This window comes from Acipenser ruthenus, chromosome 60 (genome assembly GCF_902713425.1).
Source record: "Acipenser ruthenus chromosome 60, fAciRut3.2 maternal haplotype, whole genome shotgun sequence".
NCBI classification, from domain to species: Eukaryota; Metazoa; Chordata; class Actinopteri; order Acipenseriformes; family Acipenseridae; genus Acipenser; species Acipenser ruthenus.
In genome coordinates, this window is record NC_081248.1 from 4,197,604 (window position 1) to 4,215,977 (window position 18,374).

Sequence of the window (18,374 nt, forward strand, 5' to 3'; positions counted from 1 at the left end):
CAGGTTAAACACTTGGCAGATTACAGTATTCTGAAGTACAGGATTAAATGCAGTAAAATAGGGGGCAGATAAGAGCAAAATAAAGCACATTTACATGAAGGGTGATAGTGTCCCAGGATACAAACAGAGGAGTTCTACAGGTGCTGTTTGAAGAGGTGAGTCTTAAGGAGGCACCGGAATGTGGTCAGGGACTGGGCAGTCCTGACATCTGTAGGAAGGTCATTCCACCACTGCGGAGCGAGGGTGGAGAAGGAGCGGGCTCTGGAGGCAGGGGAGCGTAGTGGAGGTAGAGCTAGTCTTCTAGTGCAGGCGGAGCGGAGAGGTCGAGTGGGGGTGTAGGGAGAGATGAGGGTCTGGAGGTAGCTGGGTGCAGTCTGGTCAAGGCATCTGTAGGCTAGTACAAGAGTCTTGAACTGGATGCGAGCGGTGATCGGGAGCCAGTGGAGCGAGCGGAGTAGTGGAGTAGCGTGGGCGAAGCGAGGCAGAGAGAACACCAGGCGGGCAGCAGAGTTCTGGATGAGCTGGAGCGGACGGGTGGCGGACGCAGGGAGGCCAGTCAGGAGGGAGTTGCAGTAGTCTTAACACCTGGAACAATTTCATGGTGATCAATTAAGCAGGTGATTTATTAAATTAAGTCATTTGGAGATCATTTGGTACAAAAAATGAACTTCCCTTTTCAGCCCTCAATGGCTTGGATTACTGGCTGGGAAAATGTCATGACTTATCTGTCTACTGTCTTGACTTATTTAAGATGGTACGGCTGAATTATTAACAATTCCTGCTTTGGGGGGCTCCCGAGTGGCGCATCCAGTAAAGGCGCTCCTCGCAGGATGTGCCCTATAGCCTGGAGATCGCAGGTTCGAATCCAGGCTATGTCACAGCTGACCGTGACCGGGAGTTCCTAGGGGGCGGCGCACAATTGGCTGAGCGCTGCCCGGGTAGGGAGGGCTTAGGTCGGCAGGGGAATCCACGGCTCACCGCCTGTGGCTCTGCAGCGGAGCCGCCAGATCTGTGTTGTCTCCTGCACTATAGGTCTGGTAGCATTGCTGTGGATCTGCAGTGCGAAAAATGACGGCTTGGAAGGAGCACGTTTCGGAGGACGCGTGTTTCAGCCTCCGTTTCCTGAGTCGGCGGTGGGGTTGCAAGCGGTGAGCCGGGGATACAGATAATAATTGGGCATGCTAAATTGGGGTGAAAACCGGGGTAAAAATAATTGGCGACGACTAAATTATTAAAAAAAAACAAAAAAAAACAAACAAAAAAAAAAACAATTCCTGCTTTGAAACTTCATGTTGTATTTGATTTTTGTATAATGTATTACATTTGTATTCAAACATAAACTAAACATAAACCAAAGCTAACTAAAATTGTAATCCAGACCGTACCACCTTAAATAAGTCATGACAGTAAACAAGTCATGACATTTTCCCAGCATATAAACTGGCCCAATGACCAGAGTTTCCTTAATTGAACAAGTTATTTGCTTAATTGATCAATAACGTCCATGTGTTCCCAGTCTTTAGAAATTAGCGATGTAGGGTGACCTACAAAACTCACTAGATAGAGGCTCTTCAGGACCGTGTTTCAGCACTGACTTACAATATTCTGTTTTATTTTTGTATACAAGCCTGTTGTTATCTCTACTGGACGTGGAAGCCACCAGTTCATTTGATTTGTACATAGATTGCACCAGGGAAAATATCATTAGGAGAGATTTCATCTTGAAGCTACCCACAGAGTTTCGGAAGAAACATTTCAATCAGAAAACTGCCAGAGCAGCAGAGTGCTGCAGCTCAACCTGGATTCAGTGCTGCACCGAGAGACACACACGCAACACAAAAGATATGTTACTTCAGTTTTAAATTAAAAACTACTTTCATTTCTGCAGTTTTGTATGTGCATATAGCTGTTTACACACCAGCTTCTTTTGAAATGTTTATTCTAGTTGTTCATTTTTTGAAGTACTGCTTTATATGTGGGATGTTTTAACCGTGACGGTTCTAATGTTAAAATTTATATTAAAAACAATGCGAACAGGAGAGCATCAACGTGCCAGTGAAATCTGTGCAGAACTACCAAGTAACGTGCTTTATAAACATGTTAAAATAAAACAAACTGACTAACATTAAATCAAATGTGACAAATCAAAATGTGAATGTACTACAATAATAAAATCAAATGCGCCTAAATAAAGTGAGGAGGGTCACCCTGTTACATTATTAATGAATTCATTATCAATGAGTCATTCGGCAGACGCTTTTATCCAAAGCGACTTACAGAGACTAGGGGGTGAACTCTGCATCATCAACAACTGCTGCTGCTGCTGCAGAGTCACTTCCAATAGGAGCTCGTTTGTTTGACGTCTCATCCTGAAGGACGGAGCACAAGGAGGTTCAGTGACTCGCTCAGGGTCACACACACACAGGGAGTCAGTGGCTGCTGCAGAGTCACTTCCAATAGGAGCTCGTTTGTTTGACGTCTCATCCGAAGGACGGAGCACAAGGAGGTTCAGTGACTTGCTCAGGGTCACACACACACACACACAGGGAGTCAGTGGCTGCTGCAGAGTCACTTCCAATTGGACCTTGTTTGTTTGACGTCTCATCCAAAGGACGGAGCACAAGGAGGTTCAGTGACTTGCTCAGGGTCACACACACACACACAGGGAGTCAGTGGCTGCTGCAGAGTCACTTCCAATAGGAGCTCGTTTGTTTGACGTCTCATCCGAAGGACGGAGCACAAGGAGGTTCAGTGACTTGCTCAGGGTCACACACACACACACACAGGGAGTCAGTGGCTGCTGCAGAGTCACTTCCAATTGGACCTTGTTTGTTTGACGTCTCATCCAAAGGACGGAGCACAAGGAGGTTCAGTGACTTGCTCAGGGTCACACACACACACAGGGAGTCAGTGGCTGCTGCAGAGTCACTTCCAATAGGAGCTCGTTTGTTTGACGTCTCATCCGAAGGACGGAACACAAGGAGGTTCAGTGACTTACTCAGGGTCACATACACACAGGGAGTCAGTGGCTGCTGCAGAGTCACTTCCAATAGGAGCTTGTTTGTTTGACGTCTCATCCGAAGGACGGAACACAAGGAGGTTCAGTGACTTACTCAGGGTCACATACACACTCACACACACAGTACTGTAATTGCACGCCTGTAAAACAATGTGTGTCGTGACATCTATCCACCTGAAAAACATTCCTTTCTGTTAAACAAACTCCATGCCTCTGCCCACCAGGTACAATACAAGCTTCCAGCTTCTTCAGACTTCACACTCGACTTAGCTAATTAGATTCCTTCTTGCTTTGAGATGATACTTTCAGTGTGCAAGTTTAGGGTGAAACTATCAACACTCCCTATACCCTGTTCTCGCATCACAAAAAGTGTTTATTTATATGGGTCTAATATCTTCGTTTTTTTGTTCTGAATGCACTGGAAGTGCTCCCTGGTGTGAGCCCCAAGTAAGCGACTACTTTAGCGTTTCAGTCTTAATACTGTGTGTACAAATGAGTCTTTTTATTTTACTCGAGGAATTAGTTAAACAAACCGGTACTTAACAACACTGGTTTCCCCCATATGGAGGGAATCTTTAGATCCGCGCACCAGTCGAAACCGGAAGTTCTATTGTTTGAGCAGATTACAAAAAAAAGACAAGAGTAAATAGAAGATGGAGAGAAAGAAAGAGAGAGGTGAGTTACTGGGATTGAATGCACTGCACCCGCTGGGAACCCCGTGTGTGGTTCGGGGGGGTGTAATGTGTTTATATTATATAGAGGACGGCGAGTTTGATGCGAGACTCGAGCAGACACAGCAGCGCATTCATTATTATTAAACCTGCTCGCAGACTCTCCGGCGCTCTTTGAAACAGACTGAGCTCGGATCGGATTTATATTCATGTTGGGTTAATCAGAGATGAGTATCTGCAGTACTAGACGGGCCCCCGGTGGTAGTGGAGGAGGAGGAGGAGGCTGTGTGGTCCAGTGGTTAAAGAAAAGGGCTTGTAACCAGGAGGTCCCGGGTTCAAATCCCACCTCAGCCACTGACTCACTGTGTGACCCTGAGCAAGTCACTTCACCTCCTTGTGCTCCGTCTTTCGGGTGAGACGTAGTTGTAAGTGACTCTGCAGCTGATGCATAGTTCACACACCCTAGTCTCTGTAAGTCGCCTTGGATAAAGGCGTCTGCTAAAACGCTAAACTAATTATAATATTGGAGCGTGCATTATTATTTATTTCTTAGCAGACGCCCTTATCCAGGGCGACTTACAATTGTTACAAGATATCACATTATACATTATTTCACATTATACAGATATCACATTATTTTACATACAATTCCTCATTTATACAATTGGGTTTTTACTGGAGCAATCTAGGTAAAGTACCTTGCTCAAGGGTACAGCAGCAGTGTCCCCCACCTGGGATTGAACCCACGACCCTCCGGTCAAGAGTCCAGAGCCCCTAACCACTACTCCACACTGCTGCTGCTGCTGAAGAAGAAGAAGAAGAAGAAGAAGAAGAAGAAGAAGAAGAAGAAGAAGAAGAAGAAGAAGAAGAAGAAGAAGAAGAAGAAGAAGAAGAAGAAGAAGAAGAAGAAGAAGAAGAAGAAGAAGAAGAAGAAGAAGAAGAATGATGCAGGAGATTTGAATCGCACAGTTTGCCCCGCTCTGCGCAGCGCCGTCCCGTTTGTAACGCGGTGCATGAACTGCATTCTGCTAAACTGTCAGGTGTCCTGTACTGTACGTGCATCGGCGTGGTTAATAACAACAACACAACGACCGCTGCCCTTAAAATTAATAACCCAATCATAATTTAAGTTAATCATGTGGTGTATTTATTGCAGATCAAACCAATTCGTTGTTTCATTTCTTTTGTGTCAAGTAGGGCTACCGGACTTTTTTTGTCTTCAATTCATTGAAGCTGAAGCGGTTCAAATAACTGTATATGATAACTCGATCATAATTTAAAAGTTAAATATGGGTTTACTTAATGCAGATCATAGCAATTTTTTTTTTTTCTATCGTCACCTGACCAAAACATGTTAAAAGTACAAAAAGACAGATTCGAAAAAAATAGATCAGCTTTTACCATTTAAACACGTGATATATGAGGATTTTAAAAAACTTATCGTATAAGGCATCCACTTCTCTTACTGACACTGACATTAATGAATAACTCATGTTATTATCTTCATATTTATACTATATTGACAGGGGTGTTCAATTAAAAAAAGAAATGTTGTCAAGGGACACAATTCTTGAAAAATCTGCTTGTCCTTCTTAAAAATCGGTTTGATCCACGTCACACAATGATTTCCATTACATGAGAGTAGGTGTTAAAACTTCATGCTGATATTGGACTCAGCTCTCACCAAGATAAGCACCAACTGAGACACAGCTTCTTTTACTAATGTGATCCATCTGCGTTTCCTTCCATCTGATAATGTAGATATCCTTCTGCCTGGTGTTGATGGCTGAAGTGTAATGCTGGCTCCAGGGATCAGCTTATTGCCTCCCTGGCGCATCAGTACACACAACGTCTGCGATGCTGGCTCCGGGGATCAACCACAGTGCAGCCTCCCCAGCGCATCAGCATGACAACCGTCTGGACTGAGCTGAGTAGGGTACTTCTCTGGGGTCTTCAAGTGGGCACCTTCCACCCTCTGTGTTTAGTCGACTAGCCCACGACACCTTAAGAGGGCTCGACGGTGATTCTGGCGTCCCAGCTTCACCCCCCTCCGTCCATCACTCAACTCAGCCCTTGCACTGCTTATTGTCTCACTTCTCCCACACTAACTGTGTCCTTTAGGTCCCTGGAACAGGGTGACGTGTTTCATGTGTGGGTAGTCACTGGAAAATACTGACAGACACAGACATGAGAGTAGGTGTTAAAACTTCATGCTGATATTGGACTCCACTCTCACCAAGATAAGCACCAACTGAGACACAGCTTATTTTACTAATGTGATCAATCTGCGTTTCCTTCCATCTGATGATGTAGATATCCTTCTGCCTGGTGTTGATGGCTGAAGTGTAATGCTGGCTCCAGGGATCAGCCTATTTTGCCTCCCTAGCGCATCAGCACACACAACGGCTGCGATGCTGGCCCGGGGATCAACCACAGTGCGGCCTCCCCAGCGCATCAGCATGACAACCGTCTGGACTGAGCTGAGTAGGGTACATCTCTGGGGTCTTCAAGTGGGCACCTTCCACCCTCAGTGTTTTGTCGACTAACATACTCAAAAAAGTAGAATATAACTTGTAGGATTTTGCTTTTATTTAACAGTGAACACAACCAATCCATTAGTGATTAACAGGGCCGGATCTAGCCTTGTAGCTTGACTGGTTCACCTAATTCTTCAAGATACACAAAAGGTTCCCCGTGACCCCACCTCACCTCAACACGTGTATAACAAACCTTAAGGAAATGTTCCTTTCAGTACAGTTTGGAACACATTTGCTTTTAAAATGTAAGTAACATACTAAGAGTACATCTATAATAAGCAATACTTGGGAGTTATTCAGATATAAAAATAGTTTCTCTCTGTTTTTTCCACTCTTTCTCTATAAGCTGAATTCAGCTCCTGATGTGCAGGTGTTTTAGTTTGTTGCATCACAGATACGAAATCATTGCCAGCTATTACTGCTGCTTTGTGGGATTCAGATTTTTCTTGACGTTCTTACAGTTTTGTAACGGCTGAACTCCAGATTTGTAAAGGACTTGTGCAGAACCTGTCAAGTTTCTCTGAATTCTTTATTGTTTCTACCAAAAATGCATGCAATATTTACATCAGGCTCTATCAAATTCTGCAAAGAAAAAATATGTTTTTCTTTTATCTCTATTATATACTTATTGTTTTAAACAGTACAACATTTTACAGGTGTTTATCCTCCTGTAGCATCGTGTCCCATGATGGCTAACTGAAACACTGCTGCAGCACGGGGATCCTGCTTTCATACCCTGATGGAATTTCTTTTTGGGGGAGGGCAACAATCTGTCCCTGAAATACTCTCACTGAAAAATAAATACATACATTAATTAACCCTTAGCGGTCCATTTATTCAGCGCGTCTCAGGCGGGTCAGGTCCAATTTATTTTCACACGCGCAGTTTATTTTAGACGCGCTGTTTAAAAGTATTTTTTTCCACAGTAAAACAGGTTTAAAAGGCTCTGCATATCAACAGGACACTCAGTACTGCATCTCCAGCCCCGCCCCACCCTTTGCTGTATTTTTCACAAACCTCTTCATAGTCGTGCATACCGATAAATCAACTCCTGATCACTCGTCTTACCACCAAACTCCTCAATAATGCGATCCAAGTCGTTATTTTATTACTGTAACATCTCAAAAAGCTCTGCAAATGTCTGTGATATTCTTTGAGCGCTGGATGCAGAAGCAGCTATCTTCTTTGTTTATGACTGTGTTAGGTCTGTGGTGCCGGGGCTGTGTGTATTGCTGAGATCCGCCCCTTTTTTTCTGGCTTCTCTCGGCTCCTATCGGTCTCACTCGGCCATTGAATAGTTTTCTTGGCTTTTTCTGGAGAAAAAATGACTAGAGACCTGTGCTTTACGTCTTTTTGATGATGTCGGATAGGGTCCGACATCAGACTGGAAAGGGAAAATTTTAATGTCGGACCTGGTACGACATAGGACCACAAAGGGTTTAAATGCATCTGCTATATTATAAAAATGAGTCTTTAATCTGAATTTAAAAGCAGCAATAGATGGTGCCTCCCTTCCAAATCGAGGCAGATCATTCCACAACTGCTTCCACAAAAGCAGAACGCTCTGCCACCTGCCTTCTTTCACTGTGTCTATGGAATACTTGTAAGAAAATAAATGGGAGTTATTATTTACATTTCCATATGAGAAGAGTTGTCAGCCTGATGTGTAAATGTAGACAACACCTGTTTCTTTAAATGTCCCATATGCACATTTTCAATGATCCGCTCCATATTTGAGTTTACTTTAGTAATGCATTGAAGAATGCATAGCCTGCTTTTAAAAGAACATAAGAAAGTTTACAAACGAGAGGAGGCCCCATTCAGCCCATCTTGCTCGTTTGGTTGTTAGTAGCTTATTGATCCCAGAATCTCATCAAGCAGCTTCTTGAAGGATCCCAGGGTGTCAGCTTCAATAACATTACTGGGGAGTTGGTTCCAGACCCTCACAATTCTCTGTGTAAAAAAGTGCCTCCCATTTTCTGTTCTGAATGCCCCTTTATCTAATCTCCATTCCCCTGGTCCTTGTTTCTTTTTTCAGGTCCCCTGGGTCGACATTGTCTATACCTTTTAGGATTTTGAATGCTTGAATCAGATCGCCGCGTTGTCTTCTTTGTTCAAGACTGAATAAATTCAATTCTTTTAGCCTGTCTGCATACGACATGCCTTTTAAACCCGGGATAATTCTGGTTGCTCTTCTTTGCACTCTTTCTAGAGCAGCAATATCCTTTTTGTAAAGAGGTGACCAGAACTAAACACATTATTCTAGGTGAGGTCTTACTAATGTATTGTAAAGTTTTAACATTACTTCCCTTGATTTAAATTCAACACTTCTCACAATATATCCGAGCATCAATTGGCACAGAACGACCACCTTGAAGTAGAAACACACAAGTGACACAAATGACAGGCTTGTTGTTGATTTAAACACTTCCGCGTCTGTGTTTTTGGAAGGGGAAGTGTCTTCACACAAGGGGTGGTTAAGATGATGTAATCGGGCACGCACTGCAGTTCAGGGGCTGTGCACGCGTATACAGGGCCAAAGCCAGACTAGGACTGGGCTCAGGTGTAAGCAGGGGCTCCAATTATGTAATCAAACCTAAGCCAGTTCAGATCTGAGTCATAAGTGTAAACACACCAATAGGGAACAGATTGTAATACTTACTTTTTTTTTTTTACTTTCAGGACTTATCCTGGTGAAAACCAAATAACAAAGATGGAGTCTGTTTACATTAAACAGGAGGAGGTTCAGGAATTGGTACCTGTCTACATTAAACAGGAGATGACTGAACTGGATCCTGTCCACATGAAAGAAGAGACTGAACTGGAGCCTGTCCACACTGAAGAGGAAGAGCAGCCTGTCCACATTGAAGAGGAAGAGACTGAACTGGAGCCTGTCCATTTTAAAGAGGAAGAGACTCAACTAGAGCCTGTCCACATTAAAGAAGAGACTCAACTAGAGCCTGTCCACATTAAAGAGGAAGAGACTCAACTAGAGCCTGTCCACATTAATGAAGAGACTCAACTAGAGCCTGTCCACATTAAAGAGGAAGAGACTCAACTAGAGCCTGTCCACATTAAAGAAGAGATTGAACTGGAGCCTGTCCACATTAAAAAGGAAGAGACTGAACTGCAGCCTGTCCACATTGAAGGGGAAGAGACTGAACTGAACATTGAAGAGGAGTCTATTGACTTGTTTAAGGATTCAGAAAACATATCCGGACCAAAAATATCACACCAATGTACTGACTGTGGGAAGAACTTCAGTTGGTTAGGAAACCTAAAAACACACCAGCGAATTCACACTGGAGAGAAGCCGTATGACTGTACTGAATGTGGAATGAGCTTCCGTAGGTTAGGAGACCGAAAAACACACCAACGTATTCACACTGGAGAGAAGCCGTATCAGTGTACTGAATGTGGAAAGAGCTTCCGTCGGTTAGGAGACCGAAAAAGACACCAACAAATTCACACTGGAGAGAAGCAGTATCACTGTATTGAATGTAGGGTGAGCTTCACTTGGTTAGAAAACCTAAAAAGACACCAACAAATTCACACTGGAGAGAAGCCGTATCACTGTTCTGAATGTAGGGTGAGCTTCAGTCGGCTAGAAAACCTAAAAACACACCAGCGAATTCACACTGGAGAGAAGCCGTATCACTGTACTGACTGTGGGAAGAGCTTCAAACAGTCAGACACCCTAAAAAGACACCAGCGAATTCACACTGGAGAGAAGCCGTATCACTGTTCTGACTGTGGGAGGAGCTTCATTCAAACAGGACACCTAAAAAGACACCAGCGAGTTCACACTGGAGAGAAGCCATATCACTGTCGTGAATGTTGGCAGAGCTTCAAACAGTCACACACCCTAAAAAAACACCAGCAAATTCACACTGGAGCCAGCCTTCCTCCCTCCCTCCCTCCCAGTCCCTCACCTCTCCACCCTGATTGTTTGAGTGGAGAGCTGTCTGATTCCCTGCCTCTTTCTCTCACCCTGCAGTAAATGATGGGGGTCCTCCGGACTGAGAGCCAGCCTGAATCCAGAGACACTGAGAAGGGGACAGACCCATTCTTTCAGAATGAACTGGAGAGCCCTGGGATTCAGCTCCACTCCTGCCCCTGAATTGGAAATGAATCTCACTCATCATGCTGTGAGGATTTAGGACAGTGTTACATGGTCATTCTACTTAGAAGGGTCACATTGGAAATATATGTCAAGCTTTTTCTCTGAACACTTGTATGTGTGATTAGGGATCTGGACTCTTGACCGGAGGGTCGTGGGTTCAATCCCAGGTGGGGGACACTGCTGCTGTACCCTTGAGCAAGGTACTTTACCTAGATTGCTCAAGTAAAAACCCAACTGTATAAATGGGGAATTGTATGTAAAAAATTATGCGATATCTGTATAATGTGATATCTTGTAACAATTGTAAGTCGCCCTGGATAAGGGTGTCTGCTAAGAAATAAATAATAATAAATAATAAGAAGAACATAAGAACATAAGAAAGTTTACAAACGAGAGGAGGCTCCATTCAGCCCATCTTGCTCGTTTGGTTGTTAGTAGCTTATTGATCCCAGAATCTCATCAAGCAGCTTCTTGAAGGATCCCAGGGTGTCAGCTTCAACAACATTACTGGGGAGTTGGTTCCAGACCCTCACAATTCTCTGTGTAAAAAAGTGCCTCCTATTTTCTGTTCTGAATGCCCCTTTATCTAATCTCCATTTTGACCCCTGGTCCTTGTTTCTTTTTTCAGGTCAAAGAAGTCCCCTGAGTCGACATTGTCTATACCTTTTAGGATTTTGAATGTTTGAATCAGATCACAGCGTAGTCTGCTTTGTTCAAGACTGAATAGATTCACTTCTTTTAGCCTGTCTGCATACGACATGCCTTTTAAACCTGGGATAATTCTGGTTGCTCTTCTTTGCCCTCTTTCTAGAGCAGCAATATCCTTTTTGTAACGAGGTGACCAGAACTGAACACAATATTCTAGGTGAGGTCTTACTAATGCATTGTAAAGTTTTAACATTACTTCCCTTGATTTAAATTCAACACTTCTCACAATATATCCGAGCATCTTGTTGGCCTTTTTTATAGCTTCCCCACATTGTCTAGATAAAGACATTTCTGAGTCAACATAAACTCCTAGGTCTTTTTCATAGTTCCCTTCTTCAATTTCACTATCTCCCATATGATATTTATAATGCACATTTTTATTGCCTGCATGCAATACTTTTCACTTTTCTCTATCAAATTTCATTTGCCATGTGTCTGCCCAATTCTGAATGCTGTCTAGATCATTTTGAATGACCTTTGCTGCTGCAACAGTGTTTGCCACTCCTCCTATTTTTGTGTCGTCTGCAAATTTAACGAGTTTGCTTACTATACCAGAATCTAAATCATTAATGTAGATTAGGAATAGCAGAGGACCTAATACTGATCCCTGTGGTACACCACTGGTTACCTCGCTCCATTTTGAGGTTTCTCCTCTAATCAGTACTTTCTGTTTTCTACATGTTAACCACTCCCTAATCCATGTGCATGCATTTCCTTGAATCCCTACTGTGATCAGTTTGAGAATTAATCTTTTATGCGGGACTTTGTCAAAAGCTTTCTGGAAATCTAAATAAACCATGTCGTATGCTTTGCAGTTATCCATTTTGAATGTTGCATCCTCAAGAAAATGTAGACATGTTCAGGTTATGTATTAAGAAGCTCAGCGAAGTCTATTCGAAGTAGACTACAGCTGTGACCAAAAGTTTTGCATTCCACTATAGAATTAACTAATTTTGCTTCATAAAGTCGAATTAAACCTGCTGAATATTGTAACATTAACATTTAATTACATACCGCTTTTTAGTTTTCCTATACTTAATAAAACAAAAACTGTGAAATCTAACATGAAGTACAGTACTACTATTATGGCATCCGGTAGACTTTTTTTGCAAGATCATTTTGTAGTTTAGTTGATTACACAATGTTAAAAAGAATCTGAATTACCAGTATGTTCATAAGTTCGTTTTTAATTTCTCCTATTGTACCAAAAATTCTAGATGACGCTAAACTTTTTGCCAGAGCTATACATATAAATCAGCACTGCCATTAAAATAGAATGTTTAAAGCTTTATATATTTTGTCTCAATTGCATTCTATAAGACAGTGTGAAGTGTAGATTATGCTATTAAAGGAGAACACCTTTACACAGTTCACTATTCAGATACCACTAATAAACTTTGCATTGATTTTAAACTGTTGTGAAGTGTTCTGTTCTTTATTGCTGCCCGGCTCCACTATTTGTGCTGCCTGTCTAGGGGAAGAGAAGTCTATTAATCCAAACAGCATGCAGATTTATTTAGATTGGATCAGGAGCAATGGGTCCTCAAACAGGGTTGGACTGTACAGGGATGTCATGCATGCGGAAATGGCAAAAACAAACAAATAATAATTTATTTCTTAGCAGACGCCCTTATCCAGGACGACTTACAAGATATCACATTATTTTTACATACAATTCCCCATTTATACAGTTGGGTTTTTACTGGAGCAATCTAGGTAAAGTACCTTGCTCAAGGGTACAGCAGCAGTGTCCTCCACCGGGGATTGAACCCACAACCCTCCGGTCTAGAGTCCAGAGCCCTAACCACTACTCCACACTGCTGCCCACAATCCATCATTATTTTAAAACATAAGGTCACAGAAAATTACTGGCATTTTTTTTGTTTTAATAATACATGGGTGTTTCCAGTGGACAGCCTTTGGAAACACATTTAGAAGCACACTTTTGCAGTTTGATTACTATAATATTTGTTTTGTTTTTAATGGAATGAGGGTCAAATGATACAGAATGATACATGTAACAATAATAATCCTTGTTTGTTAACTTTAGTTTGTAGTTGTATTGGAACCCAAGGGCTGAAGCTGAAATGTATAGAAGGGGTTCAGACTGATACAAATTAACAAGGAAATGTCAGTTACACTAACAAGGACCATACTGGAAATAGAACAAATTATTACACCACAGAAATCTAATAGCTGTGTTATTAATGTCCAAGAATAAACTGGATTGGTGGACTGCATTGGAATAAATAATGGTTAACTTCTGCCATCTAGTGGTCAGGGACTGCCCAGTCCCTGACCACATTCCGGCGCCTCCTTAAGACTCACCTCTTCAAACAGCACCTGTAGAACTCCTCTGTTTGTATCCTGGGACACTATCACCCTTCATGTAAATGTGCTTTATTTTGCTCTTATCTGCCCCCTATTTTACTGCATTTAATCCTGTACTTCAGAATACTGTAATCTGCCAAGTGTTTAACCTGTAGTATTTTGTATTTAATCATATCCTGATGTAACAATCACTATTTAATCATATCCTGATGTAACTATCACTATTTAATCATATCCTGATGTAACTATCACTATTATCTGCTGTATTATTGAATTGTGGTTTGTCACACTTGTACTTTGCTTGAACAAAAGTTATTGTATTTCTTGCTCTTATTGTATTACTTGTATTGTAACACTTGAAATGTATTTGCTTACGATTGTAAGTCGCCCTGGATAAGGGCGTCTGCTAAGAAATAAATAATAATAATAATAATAATAAAAATATAAAATCAGAATATTTAAAGAAAAAAGCCACATTTGTGTATGAACTGGTTTTCTACTCTTCTTAATGTGTTTGAAATCATTTTTAAACATACCTTCAATGAAGTGGATCTTTGTCTCCTTTTTTATTCTGCTGGTATTATTTAAAACACTGACTCAACCAAAGTGCTAAATATAGACATTCACTTGCTTGTCACATTAACAGGACGTTGCTTGTCTCTCATCAGCTGGTGATGTTTCTGTTTTATTAGTATTTATTTCTTAGCAGATGTCCTTATCCAGAGCGACTTATAATTGTTACAAGATATCACATTATTTTTACATACAATTACCCATTTATACAGTTGGGTTTTTACTGGAGCAATCTAGGTAAAGTACCTTGCTCAAGGGTACAGCAGCAGTGTCCCCCACCTGGGATTGAACCCACGACCCTCCGGTCAAGAGTCCAGAGCCCTAACCAAGAAAAGCTTCATTCTTTAAGTTTATTCTGATTGTGTGTAATTTGATCAAAATCATGAACATTACATTTGCTATGTTTTATAAATTCTAAAGGGCATGTCTCTGAACTGCACACAAACCCTAATGATTCAAATCTACTGCCTGTTTACTGGGAAGTCGACACAATCGAAATGGTGCCACTCATTACAAATATGGCAACTAGCATCTGGGTTTAACTTTTATTGGGGGATTTACAAACACAAAATCAATCATTTCTGTGTTTTTGGTTTCCCCTGACTCGTCCATCAGATGAGGTGTGGAATAGTTTCCTGTCTGCATATTCCTGCTCCCAGGCACAGACAGCCTGAGTTAAAATGGACAGCAGAGAAGCCTCTTGTTAACTGACTGCATCACCGCCCACTTTCTGACACAATCCGAATGCAAGAGAGTTTAAAATGCACGCTCTTAAGAGTGATACACAAAACAGTAATTACACAGGGATTCATAATGCAAGGGTTAACGTTTTGTTTCCTCATGAGTCCCATTGAACATAGTCTTTACGGTTTCTCTGTGAATTCGCTGGTGTTTTTGAAGGGCATGTTTAAGACAGAAACTCTTTCCAATGGCAGAGCAGTGATACAGTTTCTCTCCTGTGTGAGTTCGCTGGTGTAAAACAAGGCTGTCTGACCGACTGAAACTCTTCCCACATTAACAGCAGCGATACGGTTTTTCTTCTGTGTGAGTTCGCTGGTGTAAAACAAGGCTGTCTGACCGACTGAATCTCTTCCCACAGTCGGGCAGTGATACGGTTTTTCTCCTGTGTGAGTTCGCTGGTATGTTTTCATGTGTCCTGTCTGACTGAAACTCTTCCCACAGTAACAGCAGCGATACGGTTTTTCTTCTGTGTGAGTTTGCTGGTGGTTTTGAAGGCCTTGTTTAAAACAGAAACTCTTCCCACAGTTAGAGCAGCCATACGGTTTCTCTCCTGTGTGAGTTCGCTGGTGTGAAACAAGGTGTCTGGACTGACTATAATGTAGTGCCTTTGCAAGTAGTTGTCATGCCGTCAAAAACCTATAAATACCTCCAATGTTTTGATTCAAACACAGGCTCCCTTGAGAAAGATATGTACAACATATCGAAACGTTGGGCAGCTGGCTCTTTGAGCTAAAATATATATATATATTTGTGTTTATAAAAGTTCCTGAAGTGATGGGTTACTGGAATTGCCATGGTTTTAATGCGAATGCTTCTTAAGTGTTCTACAAACCGGTCTGCTAAACACCTTTTAGTTTCCCCAATATACAATTTGTTGCATTTCTTGCAGATAATGCAGTAGCCTATTCCTTTAGAGGTACATGTAAAATTTTCATGAATATTGAGTGAAGATTTAATGCCTCTAATCTCTGTTTCAGAATGAATGTATTTACAGGTATTACATCGTGGTCTATTAAATGGATATGTGGCTTTCAAAGTTTCCCCAGAAGGATGAATAGCACTGTGTACCACATATCCTCTTATATTCTTGTCTCTTCTATATGACATCAAGGGGGGAGTCTTGAAAATAGGCGCTGCAGATGGGACTTGTTGTAAAATTGTAGTTTCTTTGCACAGTTGTCTGTATCTTTCTGTTGGTCGGGTGGTAAGTGAGGACCAGATGGATTCTATTATCTGTGTGTTGTATATTGTTATTATATAAAACATTTTTTCTATTTATATTTGAAATGCTTTAGCTTTAGTGATGATCTTGTCCGGAAAGCCTCAATTTCCAAAACAGACACACATTTCCTCGCTTTTGACGCTGCAAATACATCTGAGTCTTAACAGTTGTGAATAGGGAATCGAGTCACGGCAAGCCTTATACATATATATATATTTTTTTATGAAATTGTCTTTTTAATATACACATCTCAATTACAATGCATGTATATTCGTCTTACTTTAATCTCTATAAATAAATAAATAAATAAATAAATACACAATAACTAGGGAACAGAAACTCTGTGAACTTACCTCTCAGGAGCAAAACGCTGCAATGAAGATTCTGCTGAAAATTCACTGCTGAAAATTCTGCCAGAGACATTATGACATCACTTTCCTTTATGATGTCACGTTGATGTCAGTGCTGAACATGAACAGCAGGATGTCTGTTTCCATGGTGCTGTGCTTATAAACAGATACCTGCATTTAAAAATGGCTGCTCTGGGTAAGGCGAAGGGCCAGTCTTCTTCAAAACAACGAGTAATTGTTCATCTGAAATATCTACACTGCAAGGTGGTCCTGTTGTTTTTGCTGGTATTTCTCTGCTCTGCCAGTAATACCCTTCTACCCAGAGTCCAGATCTACTCTGCTGGTTCACTGCTTTAATTTAGTATTAGTTTTTTTTTTTGGGGGGGGGGGGGGGTGATACCTTTTTTTAATAATAAAACAATAAAAAAAAGAGAGTGACGTTTTACAATCAAAAACATTTCACTTGAGAAATCAGTAGATAATGGAATAGTGCAGTTAACTGCGCCTTGAAAACCTTGTCCAACAGGCAACACAACAGGTGCATCGATCTCCAATAAACACAAATCACTAGCTGCGCACATACCCGCCGCCAGCCTACCAAAAAACATACGCAAAGTCAAAACCATGAAAATAAAAAAAAAAGATAACATTGTAACGTGTACTGTGCGAGGTCTCTGAAGTGCAGGAACTCGGAGTAGGAGCAGCTGTGTGTCACATCGGTCGATCAGCCTATGGGGGACAGGCATGGACCACAGGAGCTGCTGGTGATTGGCCGTGAAGTGAGACGAGGCGGGACTAACTGGCTGAGACAGGGGGAGTGTTTGTTGTTGTTGTGAAGCAGAGAGAGTCTTACTAATGCATTGTAAAGTTTTAACATGACTTCCCTTGATTTAAATTCAACACTTCTCACAATATATATCCAAGCATCTTGTTGGCCATTTTTATAGCTTCCCCACATTATTATTATTATTTGTTTATTTAGCAGACGCCTTTATCCAAGGTGACTTACAGAGACTAGGGTGTGTGAACTATGCATCAGCTGCAGAGTCACTTACAACTACGTCTCACCCGAAAGACGGAGCACAAGGAGGTTAAGTGACTTGCTCAGGGTCAGTGAGTCAGTGGCTGAGGTGGGATTTGAACCGGGGACCTCCTGGTTACAAACCCTTTTCTTTAACCACTAGACCACACAGCCTCCTATACTTTTAATGGCGTAGGTCGTAGCCCACAGCGACGTGTTAATTGTTAATTAACAATTGGCAGATTATCTTTGATCATTTGTTAGTGTAATAAATATCGAGTTTGGCCCTGAATCGACTGAAGGCTCATTCTTACAGAATTAAGGATTTTTGTTACAATATGCACACACTGTCAACATCTCGGTCTGTATGCTCGAGATGCCACCTCACAGTGAAGCCAACTCTCTCGTCTTAATAAGAATGTGTATGTGATTCTGCCTCCGAAACGAAAATCATTTTTATGGTGCAACAAATCTGGAAACTATATTGATCGTTTGAAAAAAGCAGCAACGCAGCCATATCTCTGTCCTGAATACAGGTCGTCAGAAACGCATGTTTTTTTTGGTTTGTTCAACAACCACGCACAAATCAATATTGATTTTAAAAAAAATGAAAAAAATACTTGATGTGATTAACTTTTCATGTCAAACTTTTCATGTTGGGTTGATTTGGAATAAAAGATCAGTTTGGGATTCTTGTGTGTTGGATTAAGATTTGGTGGCCTTTGAAACGATTCATGTCAGACTGATTATGAATAAAAGTTCAGCTTCCATTTGGGATTTTTGATTTTTGTACTGCGTTTTCATTCTTTAACGAGTTAAAGGCAGAACATTGCAAACATGAAACGAACAGGTACATGCAGTTCTACTTTCATTTACAATAGCATCTTATTAAGAAGGTTGTGTGGTCCAGTGGTTAAAGAAAAAGGGCTTGTAACCAGGAGGTCCCCGGTTCAAATCCCACCTCAGCCACTGACTCACTGTGTGATCCTGAGCAAGTCACTTAACCTCCTTGTGCTCCGTCTTTCGGGTGAGATGTAATTGTAAGTGACTCTGCAGCTGATGCATAGTTCATCTCTAT

At 41.5% G+C, this 18,374-nt stretch overlaps 1 protein-coding gene across 2 annotated transcripts; it reads left to right on the forward strand.

Annotated features, from left to right (window-relative positions):
* The first annotated feature begins 3,482 nt into the window (after positions 1–3,482).
* Positions 3,483–14,242, forward strand: LOC131725069 (zinc finger protein 660-like). 2 transcript variants are annotated; one of them, XM_059018547.1, is made up of 2 exons: positions 3,483–3,694; positions 8,910–14,242. In XM_059018547.1, exon 2 carries the CDS (start codon positions 8,941–8,943, stop codon positions 10,225–10,227), a length of 1,287 nt encoding a protein of 428 aa, XP_058874530.1. In that variant the 5' UTR covers positions 3,483–3,694; positions 8,910–8,940; the 3' UTR covers positions 10,228–14,242. The 2 variants fall into 2 exon arrangements, with proteins under 2 accessions (XP_058874530.1, XP_058874529.1); XM_059018546.1 differs by lacking the exon at positions 3,483–3,694 and adding an exon at positions 5,927–6,472.
* Positions 14,243–18,374: the final 4,132 nt, after the last annotated feature.